This window comes from Talpa occidentalis, unplaced genomic scaffold, assembly GCF_014898055.3.
Source record: "Talpa occidentalis isolate TD23 unplaced genomic scaffold, MPIMG_talOcc4v2.1 talOcc4.4, whole genome shotgun sequence".
Lineage (NCBI taxonomy): Eukaryota > Metazoa > Chordata > Mammalia > Eulipotyphla > Talpidae > Talpa > Talpa occidentalis.
In genome coordinates this window covers 100,798,401-100,816,607 of record NW_023604295.1, presented here as the reverse complement: position 1 = coordinate 100,816,607, position 18,207 = coordinate 100,798,401, and the positions used below count along the sequence as shown (strand labels likewise).

At 43.7% G+C, this 18,207-nt stretch overlaps 1 protein-coding gene across 1 annotated transcript in view; it reads left to right on the top strand.

Moving 5' to 3' along the window:
* The first annotated feature begins 5,101 nt into the window (after positions 1-5,101).
* PCCB (propionyl-CoA carboxylase subunit beta) overlaps positions 5,102-18,207 on the top strand; it is a 61,457-nt gene continuing 48,351 nt past the window's right edge. The window contains exons 1-5 of the mRNA XM_037525934.1: positions 5,102-5,345; positions 9,296-9,415; positions 10,808-10,876; positions 13,418-13,474; positions 15,151-15,264. Coding sequence (XP_037381831.1) covers positions 5,163-5,345; positions 9,296-9,415; positions 10,808-10,876; positions 13,418-13,474; positions 15,151-15,264 — 543 coding nt within the window. The 5' untranslated portion in view covers positions 5,102-5,162. The remainder of the gene's footprint in view (positions 5,346-9,295; positions 9,416-10,807; positions 10,877-13,417; positions 13,475-15,150; positions 15,265-18,207) is intronic.

Sequence of the window (18,207 nt, the reverse complement as noted above, 5' to 3'; positions counted from 1 at the left end):
CAGTTCCCTGCTTCCAACAATTAGTTTTCTTCTTTAGATATCCAGAACCAGTTTTTATCTACACTGTCCTTCCCATCTACACTGGACCTCCTCCTAAAAAAGTCAATAAGATTACCATTTATTAAACATCTAGTGCACACTGGCGCTGTGATAGGATCTCTACATATGCTATCATATTTAATCCTTCTCATTATTCTATAGGGTCAGTATTTTAAATGAGAAAATGAAAGATCAAAGAGCATAACTTATTTTTTTAAAAGATTTATTTATGCATACAAGAGCTGGGGTATAGGCCAGAGGCGTGGGGGGGTGGGAGGATCCACCAGAGACAGAGTAGGGAGCAATGCAGGCAGTTTGACAAAATACACTGCTGAGGGGAGCAGCAGGTGAGACAGGAGAGGTCTGCTGCACCATGTGGGTCAGCTCGTGCTATAGTGGCTGCAGCTGGCTTCATAGTGCTGTGTCTTAACCCTTTGTGCCACCAGGGAGGCCTCCAAAAAGCATAACTTATTTACCAAGTTCTAGAACACTAAAATTCATACCAAATGCTTAAGTTTATCTGTCATAATAGAAAGAATTGCAAAGTTAGCAAAGTTTATATAGACTTTAAGAAGTGTAGAAGGAATTATAAAAGAAAAAGCGTTTAAGAGGAGAATCCTCTAATTGAAAGAAACATTTCTTTTTCTTTTTTAAAGATTTATTTATTTGTTCATATAAGAGCTGGGGTGTAGACCAGAGATGTGGTGAGTGAGATGATTCACAAGAGACAGAGTGGGGAGTAGAAGAGGGTGATATACGGAAATACACTGGAGACAGGACGGGTCTGCTGCGCCATGTGGGCCACCTCCCTGGCCAGGGATCGAACTTGTGCTGTGGTGGCTGTGGATAGTTTCATAGTGCTGTATCTTAGCCCCTTGCACCACTCTGAAAGAAACATTTCTTAATCTATACCAGGACTCTTATTTTAGAAATTCCTAAGCTGTTGGAAAAGAGGTAGGAAGGAGGACGAAGGGAAAACAAAGAGTATTTCTTGATTCATGGTTGCATTTTAGCTCAAATGCAATGCAGAAATGCAGATAATCATGAAGATTCTGTAATTTGGAATGTGAAATGGCATCTTCCAGGGTGATACAATCACTATATTAAGAAGGCAATACTGGAACTGTGCTTGTCAGCTCAAGGACTCTTTCTTTGAATCCACATCCTTTTTCTCATCCTCTGTCATTTCAGCTAGGTGTAAATTGTATAGTTCTGAACACATATGTCCCAAATCTAATACCAAATATAAATACAAACAGAAATGGAGTGTAATGTGAGTTAGAAGGAGTGAAAGCATCAACAAAACCAGAACAAGTTATTTCAATGCAACAGAAAAGGAAGGACAAACTATGGGAATACAAAAGAAGAATGCAGTAATCTTGAGGGCTGGAAAACATGTTGGGTGTTAGTAGGAAGGAAAGTAGGAAGGAAACTCATGCCATTAGAAAAGCCAGAGATGAAAGGAATGTTTTTAGAGAAAGTTAAGGATGTCTAGTAGGTCAGGTGGATAAGGGAGGACTGAAATTATGGAGGAGAGAAGGAGGTACTGGTGGCTTGAGGGGTAGAACAGTTCTTTACAGTGCCGAACAAGGTGGTGGAAAATGAGAGGTAGAAGTAGAGAAGGGTCAGGTTGCTGAGCAGAGAACTGCGGAAAAGGAGAAGCTAAGAAGTAGGAAGACAGATAACTGGTTAAGGAAGAAGAATCACCAAGGGTCTTTTGGTTGAAAAAGACAGGGACCTTTACAACACGGGGACCAGGACAGCAGGCTCAGCGGTGGTAGGAGGAACATAAATGATGCTTTCCAGGCCAAAGATGTCAAATTAAAATCTGCTGATGAGACACTGGGTAATACTTTCTGCCTCCCAGGTAAGCAGTGAAAGTATAGGCTCTCTTACTTAGAGAGCACCAATCCAAGGTAGAAACTGACAAAAGTTATAAACAAGGAACAGAAAGTTGATAGGAGTTTGCTTAAAATGGGAAATAGTGGAAACGCTTTGTATAAGAATTGGTGTTTGGAACTGGATGTGTTAGATTTGGACATGCAAAGATAAGAGAGAGGAGAACATGCAAGAATATGTGGTGACCTATTATAGTGTAGTGAATTGTGTTCTCCCAAAAAGATACGTCCTAGTCTTAATCCTTGGTACCTGTGAATGGGGCCTTTGTTTGGAATAGAGATTTGTACATACAATCAAGTCAGTGACCTTGATATGTGGTTATAAGGGATGTAGGGTGGATCCTAAATCTAGACTGGTGTCTCTGAAGAAAAAGAAAAGGGAGATTCCCCGGTGGCGCAGCGGTTGAGCGCTGGGTTGCGAAGCTGCATGCAGCCTCTGAGGCGCCAGTTCGCTCCCCGGCCTCAATCCCCGGCTGCTCCCAGGCCACCGGAGGAGGGTCCCACATGGCACGCAGACCTCTCCTGCCGCCCGCTGCTCCCCTCAGCAGTGTACTTCAATCCTTCTGCCTGCTCTGCTTCCTGCTCTGGCTCTGGTGAATTCTCTCACCCTCCCGCGCTTCTGACTGTACCCAGTGCATGTATAAACAAAAACAAACAAACAATAAATAAAAAAAAACATAAAAAAAAGAAAAAAAAAGAAAAGGGAGATTACAGACATGGACACACAGGGAAGAAGGTGGTATGAAGGAGGAGGCAGAGGTTGAAGGATTGCTGTGGGAGAGGTAAGAACAGATTTTTGTCCTAGAATCTTGGAAGGGAGAATGGCCCTGCTACTACTTTGATTTTGGACTCCTGACCTCTTTACTAATGGAGAATAAATTTCTGCTGTTTTAAGGCACAATTTTGTGGTAACTTATTATAGCAGCTCTAGGAAACTAATATATCTAGTAGATTTTCTGACTTCTGCTAGCGACTGTGGGCTGACTGTGAGATGATTCAATGTGATTTTTAAAAAGAGGGTGATGCAGGGTTGGACTTTGGCATGGTAATTTCCATGAAAATGTTTGTGAGAATCCAGAGTGCGAGAGTATGCAGAGTTTAAATAAGCTGAGGGAATTACAAATTATGGGCATGGACCAGATTCAAATGAAGAAAAGGTAGGAAAAGGAAGTTGCAGAGAGAAACACCAGGTTCCAGCTCCTGGCAGTGGGGCAATTCCTGGTGATTATAAGGTCCAGCTTGTGGGTGGCTGAAGTTGAAGGTCATTCATGTTGAGGAAGCTGAGGAATTCTGAGGCCAATGAGTTAGAGGATACAGGCATGAAAGCTGAACGGACTCTCTGCCAATGGTAGTGGTAATCAGATGTGATTACTCATTGTATATGTCAACCTGACTGGGCAATAGATGCCCAGATAACTAGTAAAAAATACTTTCTAGTTGTCTCAATGAGGGTGTCTTTGGAAGAATTTTATTTGGTATACTGGATCAATATATGGATCACCCTGGCCGAGGATAGGCATCATCGATTTGTTGAAGGCATGAAAAAAAAAAAAAAGTTGGAAAAGGCCAAATTCATGTTCTTTGTTTGAGCTGAGAGATATTCATCTTCTTTCCTTACACATCTGCCTTTCTCATTCTAGGGCTTTTAGACTCAGGTCCAGACTTATACCATTTGTCACCCCCTCCGGCCCTCATCATTCTCAGACCTTTGGAATCCAGTGTGAATCACATCACAGGCTTTCATGGTTCCCCTACTTGGAGATGGCAGATTTTGGAACTTTTCAGCCTTCATAACTGTGTAAACAAATTCTTATAATAAACCTCCTCATTCTCTCTCTCTCTGCATATATGCATATGTGTATACACACATATGAGACATATATAAATATCGTAATGATTTTTATCTCTGGAAACCTTGTCTAACACAGCAAGGGAGAGGGGAAATCATAGGAGAAGGGAATTCAGGGAATGCTCAAAGGGTGGTACAAACAGATGGCAAAAGCTTCTAAGAAAGAGCAGCTTACTAAGGGTGGAATAGTCTGGAAGTGCTTCTGGAAAAGGGGACATACCCCAGCCTTGCCTAAATTCTTTCCTGTGCTTTGTCTCCTACCTCTCTAGGTTGATGTGGTCCTTAAAGCAGGGACTCAAATGCAGATCCAAGAGCATCCACTGTGGAGTCAGACAAATGAAGGTGGGCTCCTTCCAACCTCATGACTTCAAGTCTTGGGCTCTTCTCTTCCTTGCATATCTAGGTGAGCGAGTCTACTCCAGGAAATTTAAGTACCATTTTGGCAGAAATATTTGTTGAATTGAATTCCATTAACATTAAAGTCCCAGACCAGTTTGGACTTTATAAGGGTCCTGGCTGTGAATGGAGCTTGAAAGGTTTAATGACCAAATTTAGCTATTTGCTACTGCTAAGAACGCAGCATATACATCTCATATCTTATCTTTGCCGTAAGGACTTCCTGTTAACTGGAGAAACAGATGAAGACATTTCCAAGAGCTAATTTTAAATATCCAGAGCAGTGATTCTCAAACTAGCAAATTTTAAAATCAAACTTCAAAATCACCCTAGAGGTAATCTCTTAGAACAGGTTGCTTGGCCCTATCCCCAGAATTCGACTCAATGGGTCTGGGATGAAGTGTGAGAATTTGAAAGTCTGTATTTAAGACTCGCTTCCCAGTGATGAAGTTGCTGGGCCCACTCAGAGAGACTGAAAGCCGTGTGCACTCAATACATGGCCCATAACAGGGCTCTCTGAATCCTGGCTCCACGGCCTTAGTCTTGGCTCTTGATCAAATCACTCTGCCTCGAGGTGCTTCATTTGCCTATCTGTGAAATCAGGAAAATAAACTATAATCGCTTAAGGCAACGCTTGGACAGTGCTGATAAATGATGGATCTTATTCTCCATTCACTTTCTGAAGGAAGTGGGACCAAAAAAATAGAGGTCCAAGCGGCCAGAGAAGGGCAAGCACTAAGTCCACCTTTTGCGCAGCCAGGCGGGCTCCAGCTCCGAGGCCCAACCCTATACTTCAATGGGTGACGCCCTAAGCCCGCCTGGGGTTTCGAGCTCGCTCGCCTCTCCCGCAGCGGCTCTGCGATCCCGGCCGCCACCGCCTCGCAGCCCGCGGCCGCGGCGCAGGCGCAGATCCCGCTGTGCCCAAGCTCGACGCACATGCGTACTTGGCGCGCCGGGGGAGGCGCGCCAGAAGAGTAAAAATGGCGGCTGCAATGCGCTTGGCGGCAGCTGGCGCCAGGTTCGGCGGGGTTGTGAGCGGCTTCCGCCCCGCAGCCCGCAGCCTGTGCAGCCAGCCCGTGTCCGTCAGCGAGCGCATCGAGAACAAGCGCCGCGCCGCCCTGCTGGGAGGAGGCCAGCGCCGCATCGATGCGCAGCACAAGCGGGTGAGTTGACAGGGGGCGCAGCCAGCCCCTCCCAGGGCCCGCGACCTATCACAGCGCGCCGGGTCGGGGCGCCGCGGCCGCCCAGCCAATCCGCGCCTTGCCTTGGGGGGGCGGGGCGAGGTGGTTCACCTTGAGAACCTGTTGCGTTGGGTCGGTGGGGGCTGAGAAAACGAGGCTAACCAAGTTTGTGTATTTTCACTCTCAGCTTTCCATTTGGAATTTTAGACGGATGTGACTGGGCTTCAGCCGACTTGACAGATATAAGCTTTTGGACAATGTACTTAATCTCCAGGAGTCAATTTATTTTAATTGAGGATAGTAATCGTATTTCCCTTACAATCTTATCGTTAGGATAGTGCAGTAGTGGCAGGCACTCAGTGAAAAAAAAAAAATTCTGTTTTTCTTATACCCCATGGAGGAGTGGTGGTAGATTATTGTGCCATTATGGAAGCAGGGAGATGTAGGCATGTGGCATGATGGAACGCTCACATTAACTGGGTGGAATGGGGTGTGTGGTGGGTGCAGGTTACTTATGGGCCCCAGCCTACTACCAGCTGAATGCCTTTAAGATTTCAGCGTGCATTGGACCTCCTGGGTAGGAAGCTTCGCATTGATAGTAGGTGACTTTTGGGGGGGGGGGTGTGTGCAGGATACTTTACATGTTTGACTTGAGTGAGCAACCGAGGCCCTGCACAGACACCCACAGGCCTGATTTTGAAGCAAGAATCACAGTTGGCCTTTGGAGAAAGACTGGTTGGGCCACTTCTTTAGCATAAGAAGCTGAAGCCTAGATAGTTGAACGTGGACTGGAAACTAGGCTTGCTTAATGAGTCCCTGGTACTTGTTTGAGCCTGGATGGGTTAAACAGTCAAGCTGGAAGGTGCAGAGTGAGGTTATTAGAAGTGAAGGGCTCTGAGACACACCTCCGGGGTGGGGGGCGACTGGGGCTGAGGGCTGGGGTCTTTGGTGAAGAGATTTGAACCAGCCCTTTCTTTCAGTCTAAACTGGATGTTGATTCTGACTTTGTAAATTCCCATTTGGCAAGTGCCATGTAGGGTAAAGGACACAGAAACTAATTCAAAAGGGCACCTGCACCCCTATGTTTATAGCAGCACTATGTACAATAGCTAAGCTATGGAAACAACCCAAATGCCCAAAAATAGATGACTGGATCAAGAAGATGTGGTACATATACACAATGGAATATTACTCTGCAATAAAAAAATCAGGCTTTTTACACCCTTCTGCCATTAGCGCATCTGTAATTATGGACATCTGGGCCCAGAGAGCACAGTATGCGCATATGTAAATGGGGACACCTGTGGCAAGGGGCCATAACAGCAGCGTCCCTCTGAAAATGTAGGGCAAATTGTAACAGGGTGGTCCCCAGGAAAGGGGGAGGTTCCCTGCCCCACCCAAGGGAGGGTGGAGCTGAGCAGGAAGAGGAGAAACAGAAGAAGAGACTGAGGAAGGAAGGAAGCAGGATGGAGCCAGGAGACCTGGAGGAGGCACATGGAGCCTAGAGACACGTGAAGAAACTGTGCTTGTCTTTTGGTCGTGGACTGGGTGACACAGATGTGGGTGAGACCCGTGGGGAGGTGACAATGGCAGCTTTTATCTTGATGTTGATTTTGCTCTTTTCCTTCCGGGCTTGTCCGGTTGTTTGTGACCCTTTGCTGTGGGTCCCCACTGGAAGATGCTTTAGACTTGTGGCAGGCTTTGGGGCCTTGTACTGGACCAATCCCATTTGGATGGACTTTTACCCACGAGGGGACAGGTAACTTTGGGTGCTTCATTTAGAAACTAGACTCTTTGCCTTTCCTGTATTGTTTCCTAGTTTTATTAAAGTTCCTTTTCATTAAAGTCTCATATGTTTTGTGTTGATGCGGCGGATGATTGTAACAGGGTGGTCCCCAGGAAAGGGGGAGGTTCCCTGCCCCACCCAAGGGAGGGTGGAGCTGAGCAGGAAGAGGAGAAACAGAAGAAGAGACTGAGGAAGGAAGGAAGCAGGATGGAGCCAGGAGACCTGGAGGAGGCACATGGAGCCTAGAGACACGTGAAGAAACTGTGCTTGTCTTTTGGTCGTGGACTGGGTGACACAGATGTGGGTGAGACCCGTGGGGAGGTGACAATGGCAGCTTTTATCTTGATGTTGATTTTGCTCTTTTCCTTCTGGGCTTGTCCGGTTGTTTGTGACCCTTTGCTGTGGGTCCCCACTGGAAGATGCTTTAGACTTGTGGCAGGCTTTGGGGCCTTGTTCTGGGCCAATCCCATTTGGATGGACTTTTACCCACGAGGGGACGGGTAACTTTGGGTGCTTCATTTAGAAACTAGACTCTTTGCCTTACCTGTATTGTTTCCTAGTTTTATTAAAGTTCCTTCCCATTCAAGTCTCCTATGTTTTGTGTTGATGCGGCGGATGGCAGAACCCATTTAGAATAGGCAGGTTTGCGGGGTTTGGGCTGACCCTCTCCCTGTCCTATAACAAAATGAGACAGTCAGAAAAATACTGAGCAAGAAACCTCATCTGTCCCCTGATTCAGTACTGAAGACCTGTAAAAATCTACTGAAGACTCCAAATTATCTTTTGATCTGCGAGAACTGAAGATGAACCTACCCGGCCTGGGACTCAACATGATTGCTTATTTGGACACAACCTTACTGACTTAGGCTACTTTTCTAAGTATAGCCAATTAGAGGTGTTTGTCCTGTTTTTTTTTTGGGGGGGGGGCAGCAGGGAAAATCAGGGTACAGTGGACCAGGGTATTTGGCTCGAGTGAAGGTGACAATGGATCCAAAGCAATGGAGGCTCTTGATAGGTTGAGGATTCCAATCTCACTGTCTCCAAGAAGCATTTTTTTTGTTTACTCTCATGAGTTCTATAGTCACATGCTTACTCAACTGCTCACTCTTTGTTGTGGGGTTGTTTCTGTATTATAGCATCTTTTTTTTCGGTATGGAAACCTTAAGCAGGAACCCCAATATAGAATAATTGGAAACGGCCTTGGACAAGGCAGAAGAGCCAAGCAGTAGTCCTAGAAATGTCCTTGGGGCGAGACCTTAGTGAATTGAGCATCTGTGGAGTTCCCAGAATAAGCCTGTAATCTGGTGTAGCCTCACTCTTCACTTAACCTGCTTTAGTTTTTCACCTCCTGTTTCTTCATTCTTCTGTTCATTGCTCTTTAGGTCCTGTAGGGTAAGGTAGAAAGTATCAGGCTTTTCTGCCCTCTCGCCACTAGGATGGATGACGGAACCCTGTGGCCCCGAATGCATGCCTGATGGCGGGCACCTGGAATAGGGTGTGGGCATATGTAGATGGGATTCACCTGGGCTAAGACTGGGCTTTTAAGGGTAGCGTCATGGGGACGCCAGCAGAAGCAGAGAAGAAGTAGAAGCAGAGAGAAAAAGAGAACCACGAGAGAGCAGAGACTATCAAAGAACGCCGGAGAGCCCAGACAGAGTGAAGACTTGCTGGGGCCCCGGGAGGCCTGCCAGCCTCCCGGGCCCCCAGCACCCCTGCCTGCCGTGTACCTGGTAATCCCAATAAAAGCCTGCAAAAGCCACTGAGGTCTCCAGGACTCTCTCTCCTCCTTTACTCTGTCTGCGCGGGTCATAGAAAACCTGCTCCGTGCCCTCCTGCCCTTTACAGGTCTCCAATAAATGTATCTGTAACTAGTTATTTTGTTCCAGGATCAGGCTCTCCTTACCTCCACTTTCCTGGCTACTTTTTCCTCTTATTTCCTTATTTGCTTTTCACAACTGGTTATTCTTTTGCCCCCTCACCCCACTTCTGCCTTGATTTCTTGACTGAAATCTACTGATAACACCTGTTTCTAGAAGTTTTCACATGGTGTGAATGGACAAAACCTCTCCAGGTTCTCCCATGAGCATTCCTTCCTTACCAACTTTGTCTCTAATGCAATCACTGAGTGATTTCTATTGCATTTTAGGGAAAGCTAACAGCCAGAGAGCGGATCAGTCTCTTGCTGGACCCTGGAAGCTTTGTTGAGAGCGACATGTTTGTGGAACACAGATGTGCTGATTTTGGAATGGCTGCTGATAAGAATAAGGTATTTGTTCACAATGGTGATGTGAGCCTCTAAGGTGTATTCCCAAGCTGTGATCTATCCACTAGATTAATTAAAGTAGTTCAGGATTGGGATCCTGGAATTACAGGAGTGCCTCTGGAGAAGCTCTACCAGGACTTCTCGGGGCCTCCCCCTTGCCTTTGTTTGCAGGTGAAGGATTGTGGGTGAACTATTCATTCCTTGTGCACTGTGACTCTGGCCCAGCACCCAGGGTTCTGGTTATAGGCACAGAGTTCTTGCTAGTATAGATCAGCTTGGAAGGAAAAGTGAGAATGTCTTCCAGTTGTGTTCTGATCTCTCTAGGTACCAGGGATCCCTAAAAGCTGAGAAGTTGCCTCTTTTGACCCTAAATTTATGCCTTGGAGTTTTTGAGGTCATAGTCACTGATACTTCTTTCAATTGGGTGTTCTCCATGGGTGCAGGTGCACAGAGTTCTTTGAAATCACTTAGTCTATTTCTTCAGATGTGTATATGTGCTATTTGTGACCAAGATTGTTAAACTTGGCATCAAATCAACTGGCTCCATCTGAGCCATCGTGGATCATACAGTAATTGTTAGAATTCCAAGAAAATTGGTGGGTTTGCCTTTTTAAGGTTTGTGGGTAGGTATGTGGCTTTGAAGTTGCCACATTTCTTTATCCTTCTCCTTCCCATGAGCATTTGTTAGTGGTCATCCTAAGAGGTCTCTTAATTATTCTGCTTTTAGGCAGGACTTTGTGGCCTAAGGCAGCAGTGCCCTTTGCACCTGTTGATGAAACAGTAGCCCAGTGCTTGCTGTTGTAGAGCTGAGGCAAGGGGGAGGGAAATTCCTTCATGTTCCTTATTGAACTTGAAGAAATTTTTGGTGGTTTATTTTAGGGGTGTAGTGTGAGAATTATCGGCATTTCCTGCCCTCCCGTCATTAATATTAATGATAGATACCTGTGTTCTTACACGTGTGCCCGATGGAAGACACCTGGAGTAGGTGGGCACACCTGGGCTGAGAGACTGGGCGTATAAGGGGGGCGTCACAGGGACGCCAGCAGAGAAGTAGCAACAACAAAGAGAGAGCAGAGAAGAGCCCCCGAGAGAACACTAGAGAGCCCAGAAAGAGTGAAGTCTCACCCGGGGCGGGGGAGCGGGGGCACTGGGAGGCTGGGAGGCCCCCTGCCTGTCTGCCGTGTACCTGGTTGCTGCACTACATATGATGTAAAAAGCTCAATAAAAGCCTGAAAAAGCCACCGAGGGCTCAGGACTCTCCTTTACCCGGATGGTAGAAAACCTGCTCTGTGCCTTGCTGGCGCTACAAGGGGATCATTCATTGTGGGATAATTGCCAAATTATTTAAATGAAGTATTTGAGATTTGTAACGTTTTTTCTCTGTTTTTCTGGTAGTTTCCTGGAGACAGTGTGGTCACTGGCCGAGGCCGAATCAATGGAAGATTGGTTTATGTCTTCAGTCAGGTATTTCATAACTTCACTTAGCTGAGCTTTCCTTGAGGGTAGAGTCAGACACAAAATATGTGAGAAATAAACAATCTTGGGAATTGAATGCTTGCCTGTAGTCTGGAGCAGATAAAGAATCTACTTTGATTTTCAGTGCATATGCATATGTGCAGAGTATTATGTGTTTTTTCTTAGGGAGAAAGAATTCTTAGTCTGTTTGGGGGAGGTTCACAGGGCAATTGTCACATGAGAAGCTTCAGGAACCAGGAGTTTATTCTGAGTAAGATTCCTCTTAGTAGGTTGGGTATGTGCCAGGAGGGCAGCTGTATCCTGGGAAGTTTGTAGGAGCTGAGGGAGCACAGTAGATGCCACCCAGCGGGGACCGAACTCTCAGAACCACAGACCCTGAGTTCTGGGCTTTCATGAATGTGCTTAAGCAAGTTTTGTCAGGCGGCGTCAAGACAGATAGTTTCTTCACACTGAGACCATAGGAGCATGTCTTGGGCAGGATAATGGCTACTGTAGATGTCCAAGTGCTCAGCCCCAGAACATGTGAATGATAACCTTAGATGGCAAAGGGGAGTTAAGCTTGCCAATGGAATTAAGGTTGCCAAACAACTGGCTTTGAAATAGAGTGGCCTGGATTATGCAGGTCAGCCCAATGTAATCAGAAAGGTCCTTGAAAGTGGAAGAGAGTGGCAGGAGAAGTCAGAGTGATGTGAAAATGACTTGACCTGCTGTTGCTGGCTTAGAAGATGGAGAAAGGAAGTCAGGAGCAGAGGAATGAAAGTGGTCTCTAGATTCTGGAAAAGGCAAGAAAATGTATCTCCCTGGAGCCTCCAGAAAGGATCTGAGCCTGGCTATCCTTGATTTTTAGCTCAATGAGATCTATGTAGGATTTCTGATTGACAGAACTGTATAACAATAGTTTGTGGTGTTTCTCGAGCCATAGAATTTATGGCAACTTGTCACAGCAGCAGTAGGAAACTAACACAAAGTACATGCTCTATACTGTTATGGGTTAGATTTCTACCCCCACCCCTAGAGTGGAAATATGTGTATAGTCCTAAATATTTTGTTTCTTTTACAGACTTAGCTATATAGCTTGCTTAACCAGAACAAAGTATTTTTCTGGGTTTGATATTAAAATATGCTTGGTTGATTTTACATTCATTATATTTAGATAATACCTATTTGCTAATGAATTACCTTTGAAGTGTTTTAAAGCTGTTATAAATAGGTTTACCAAATGCTTAACTAGAAAGAATCATCCCTTTTGTAATTTATGACAGCAAAGCATAAACTTGTGTGGAAGGAGTGGTTTTTAAGATAGCTAGAACAAAGAAAGTTATTGTGTGTTCTGGATACAATATTCTAACTATGAAGCAAATAGAAAAATTCATTGAATTGATACTTTTGATCTCTTATGCCCTATGGGTAGGGTAAAACTGAGGGGGAGGTGGAGAGGACTGATAATTTAAGCTTTTGCCCCAAAGGAGCTAGTCATTGTGTAGATTAGGGGCAGAATAAGAATGACTCCAATCGAGAGAGGGTGGGAGAGGTTCCTGGCAACTGCTGTGGATTTAGGACAAGGGAAGATCACATCCAGGACTGAGGAAAACTCTAGGAAAATGGGGGCATTTGAAATAGTCCCTGATGGATCCCTGCGGAGGGATGAGCCAGCTTTTTTGCAGTGATCCCCATTGGTAGGGAAGGTTTGTTTTCCAACGAAGCAATCTCCTTTCTTGCCTGATTATTTTGGCTAATAATTGAGTGTAGGTGTGTTCCAGGGCAAGTGAGTAGATTAAAGGAGGGGCTGGCGCTGGCTCTCACTCAGTGTGTAGGCTCCTCATCTCACCTGTTTTTAGCTTCACCTTTGCCTTCTTTTGGATTGGTGATTAATGTCCACTTTCTTTAGAGACCGAACTTACTTTCTCCTCCCAAGGGCAAGGAGAGGTCCAAAAGGCCTAGTGCTCCTAACTCAGACTTTTTATCAATCTGTTTTTCACCCCTCTGAAGAAGGGTGAAGCCCCCATTTTCTGTGGTTCCTGGATTGTTCCTTTTCCGTGATTTTTCCCTCTGCAGGTATATAGGCTTCCATTTGCTCCAAGTCAGATACTTTTCTTATAAATTCAGTTTTTCTCAAATTTGTTTAATTTCCCTTTGGCTGTTTTACTTTGCTTTTTTTTTTTTTTTTGTGTGTGTGTGTCTTCATGAGCTGAGTTTGACTTTAATTCCCCACTTTCTTTTTGCGGGGGTTTTAGGAAGGTCAGTCCTACAAGCAGTCTTTTACATCAAATGTCAAGGAAGTCTGGAAGCAGTGAGGACTCTGATTCATTTCTTAAACAGCAAACATTTCCTAGTAATAGAAATGCCTGATTGTTCTATTGTACATCTATAGAATCTGATTTTCTATGGAATAATTTGCAAATCAAACCTTTTTCTAGGTTTTTAAGCTTTCGAAAAATCCTTTAAAGACTATAAATTTTTCACTTCTGTGGGCGCTTCATTTCTGGCTAGTCACTACTTTATTTGTTGATATAATTGTTTTCTTTTTAGGATTTTACAGTTTTTGGAGGCAGTCTGTCAGGAGCACATGCCCAAAAAATCTGCAAAGTGAGTGTTTCATATTAAACATTAACTCAGTACTTTTCATTAGTAACATAGTACCTATTGAATGTCACTAGGGTACAAGACACTGAGCTGGGTATATAGGGTGGGACAGAGATGTGCAAGGTGTGTGCTGATTGGAATCTTCCTTCAGTCCAGGGGGTAGTTCTTAACATTTTCTGTCCCATGAATCCCTTTGGCAAGCTGGTGAAGGCTGGACCCTTGTTTTTAAAAATACATTAAAAATATGTAGTATGATTAAGAATTACAGATTAAAAAAAAATCACATTTAGGACCTCCCTAGTGGCACTAGGGGCTGTCTCAGTACTATCAAGCTATCTATTGCCAGCCACTGCAACATGAGTTGGATCCCTGGCCAGGGAGCTAACCCACATGGTGCAGTAGACCTGTCCTTAATCGCCTGCTGCTCCCCTTAGCAGTGTATTTCAGTCAGTCTTCCTGTTCTGTTCTCAGCTCTGTCTCTGGAGAATCCTTTCCTCTCCCCTCCCACAGCTCTGGCCTACATCCCAGTTCTTGTATGCATAAATAAAAAATAAATCACATTTGTAATTATTTGCTTTATTAATGCACTGAATGGCAAGATTTTGCAGTGGAGTCAAACTATTGTAATTTCAAAGTAGGCATGAGTGAAAAGATTTCAATATACCTCCATCAACTTTAATGTGACAAAAATATCCATGGGTTCTGTTAGTGATAAAGCCACATATTTTTCTAACAGTGGGCTTTTTTGTATTAATAATTTAAGGACTACCAAAGATCACCTGGAGTTAATAAAAGTATAAACTTTTTCCCATTCAAGTTCATGGACCTCCCTGAAATCTGTTCACAACCCACTGAGGTTCTGAGGACCCCAGGTAAAGAACCCAGGGTCTTTGTAGAGAATCCAGGTGCTAAAATATAAAGATCAGTACAAAAATTACATGATAGTATTTAAAAAATTTATAGAGGTTAGCTGTTCTGGAAATTAGTAAATGCAAATAATATTTAGATTATTTGCATTTTGGAGGATTTTGAAATTAAATGTAGAATTGACTGCTGTTAGCTGGACACTACTCTGTATGCAACACCTGGATTCTAGACATGGCATCACTTTTAAACTCTTACAATTTTTTTTCCCTTTACTGCATCTGTTATGGTTAAATGAAATAATGGAAGGAAAAGGTCTTTGTAAGCTGTCAAGGGCTGTTAGAAATGTGCATTAGGAACACTTTTCATGAGGAAAATCTGTTTCATGAGAAGTAAATGCAAGTCTGGGCTGGGCCTCAGGTTAACAGATAGGTCTCTGTTGCTTTTCATGAAAATATTACTTTGCTATTCTGCCTACTACTAGGTCTTTTGAAAGGGTAACCAGGACTAAAACTTGAAAAATACTATAGCCTGGGCCTGTGGTTTTAGAAATGATTGCTATGAGCATTTTTATCCCCTAATAGCAAATGCTTTGGCTCTTGGATGTTTGGCGAAATTTAATCAGTCTTTTAAGTACATGGTTCTCTGTCCTTCATGAAGGAACCCAATCATCTTGGGGAATGAAGCCAGTGTTACTCAGGCCTGTTTTTAATAGGGCACTCAGTGCATTTTCCAGAAAACACCATGGTGCTTTGTAAATGCTGTTTTTATTAACAGGATTAGTTGTCTCACATAAGGTTTCTCTGCTATCTCAGATCATGGACCAAGCTATGACCGTGGGTGCTCCAGTGATTGGACTGAATGACTCTGGGGGAGCACGGATTCAAGAAGGCGTGGAGTCCCTGGCTGGCTATGCAGACATCTTTCTGGTGAGAAATGTATTCACAAAGCACAGAGTGAAAAATACAGGGTTCTCTAAGCTGTGTCTTGGTCAGAGCCTCCCCTATGCCCTGTTTTGTCTGCTCTATGGCTCCTTCCTGTGTCACTAGGGGTGATGAGAAGGGTGGATAAAAAACAAGAGAGAGTAGGCAGGAGAGTTTTCTTTTTTTCTCATAGAGGGCCTCTCATAGGGGAAAACAAAATTAAGATTATTCACAAGGGAAAGTCACTTAAAATTTTTTTCCAAAAGCAAATAGTGGGAACATAAAAGATTAACTGATTTGCTAAATTAGGAATTTTTTTTTTTAAAGATTTATTTATTTATTTTATACAAGCACTGTGTACAGTCAGAAGTGCGGGAGGGTGAGAGAATTCACCAGAGCCAGAGCAGGGAGCAGAACAGGCAGACGGACAAAAATACACTGCTGAGGGGAGCAGTGGGCGGCAGGAGAGGTCTACACGCCATGTGGGACCCTCGCCCAGTGGCCGGGGATCGAACCGGCGCTGCAGAGGCTGTGGGCAGCTTCACAAACCATTGCTCAACTGCTGCACCACTGGGGAGGCCCCTAAATTAGGGATTTTTAAAAAAATGCATATTACTATACAAAGTTAAAGCAGTAATACAACAAAGGGATCACCGCAAATTCTACCTTGGGTGAACATCATTTCAGATCTTTCTGCTTGCTTACATACTAAAATTAAAGAGATGAAAAAACCAAAAATGTGTTATTTGAAGTAGAAATATCCTGTGAGAGACTTTTTAATAAGGGAGATTAGGGCAAGGAAGAGAGAGATCTGTCCCATGGAAACTGGAGAAAAATTAACATTTCTAAGGAGGGTAAGGGAAGAGACAGGCAGACATTGTTTCTAATCAGGCCAGCTGTTCTTGTCAGTCTCTGACCTGCTGAGGTAGGAAGATTTTTATCCGTGGCTACTGTCCTTTGTGATCAGTCAGAAATGTATGTGTTTATTTTGTGTAAACTAATCTGCTAGTTATGAGAGCACTTACTTTAGTTGTGAAGCCCCTTTGTGGAAATTAAACCCACTTTTCTTAAATTTGAGCTCCAGGGATAACGCACTGTGGAGAGTTAGTTTTTAGGGTGCCTTGGCCAGAAATATTTGGGCCTGAAAGTCGTCTTTGGCTCCTAGCATGGAAGTCGTGCTCCTATTAGAAACAAAGGAAAGGAAAAATGACCCTAGAGAATGGCAGCAAACCACCACATTTTAGAGCCTGTCAAATTTTAGAATGTCTTTTCTAATACATTATAGACTGGGGATGTTTGGTTTTGTTTTCAAGGGATTAGTGACTAAGATCTACATTGGTTAATGTGTACTAATGCTGCTTGCCATATCTACAATTCTACCCAAGTCTTCCTGCCTATATTGTTATTTTTGTTGCAGTTAGTTTATATTGGTAGGATTTTAAACTTCATAGAAAAATTACATGTTTATATGTTACAAAGAATCCACCTGTATTCTTTACCCAGCTGTTTACACTTTGCCCATTTGCTGTGTCATTATCTTTCCATATATTCCTCTTTTCCATCTTACATTTTTCTGAAACATTTGAGAATAAATTGGTGATAGAATATCTCCTTTGATGTCTTAAATTCATTATGTGTTCCCCCCCCCCCAAGATTTATTTATTTATTTATTTATACATATAAGCACTGGGTACAGTCAGAAGCGCGGGAGGGTAAGAGAATTCACCAGAGGCAGAGTGGGGAGCAGAGCAGGCAGAAGGACCATAGTACACTGCTGAGGTGAGCAGCGGGCGGCAGGAGAGGTCTGCACGCTATGTGGGACCCTCTTCCGGTGGCCAGGGAGCAGCCGGGGATCGAACCGGCGCTCCAGAGGCTGCAGGCAGCTTCTCAACCCAGCGCTCAACCGCTGCGCCACCGGGGAGGCCCCATTATGTGTTTTCTAAGAACACTGGATGTTCAAGCATTCTCTAGTAACCAGGTTACAATAATAAAAATCAGGAAACTTATCATTGATTCATCAATAATATTCAGAGTATGTCCTCTAATCCTAATAACACTCCCACCTTTTCCCTCCCCCACCAGCCAGGATTCAATCCAGGAATAAGATACCATTAGTTGTCATAGCTCTTTAGTCTCCTTTAATCTGGAGCAGTTTCTCAGTTTTTCTTGACCTTGACTTTTTAAAAAACTGCTCTTTTGAAGTATTATTGAAAATGATAAAATCCCTGCAATCATGTCAATAATTTTTAATAAACTTAGAGTTGTGCAACACCATGTAGTTTTAGAACCTTTCATTCAAACACACAAAAGCCCTCCTGCCCATTTGTATCCATCCCTTTCCAGTGCTGGGTGATCACTGATCAGCTGACACTACAGTTTTTGCATCTCTTTTCACTTAGCAAAGTTTTTTGCACTTTATTCATCTTTACTGTACAGAGGTCCATTCCTTTTTTAATGCTGAAAAATGCTCTATTGTATAATACACCCCTTTTGTTCATCATCTACCAGTTGATAGGCATTTCGGGTTGTTTCTACTTTATGGCTATCATAAATAATTCTAATGTGAACATCCGTGTAGCTACCCAGTCTCAGGAGAAAACAGTTCTGTTAATTTTTGCTCCATCCGTTTTGGGCCTCTATTGTTAGGTGCATATGTTTCTATAATTATGTTCTTAGTTTATTGACTTTTTAAAAAATTGTCTCTCTTTTGCCTATTTTATCTAGGCAAAACGATGGAACTACCCCAACATTATTTTGGTTACCCTTTGCATAGAATAGTTTTTTCCATCCTTTTACTTTCAACTTCTTTGGCTCCTGTAGAGCATATGTATGGCAGTTTTTTAAAAATCTTTGATGGCAGCTCTCCTGCCCACCTGTGACTATGCAGGTGCCTCTCTTCTAATAAACCTATCCTTTTAAAATATAAAAAAAATCCAGTCTACCAATTTA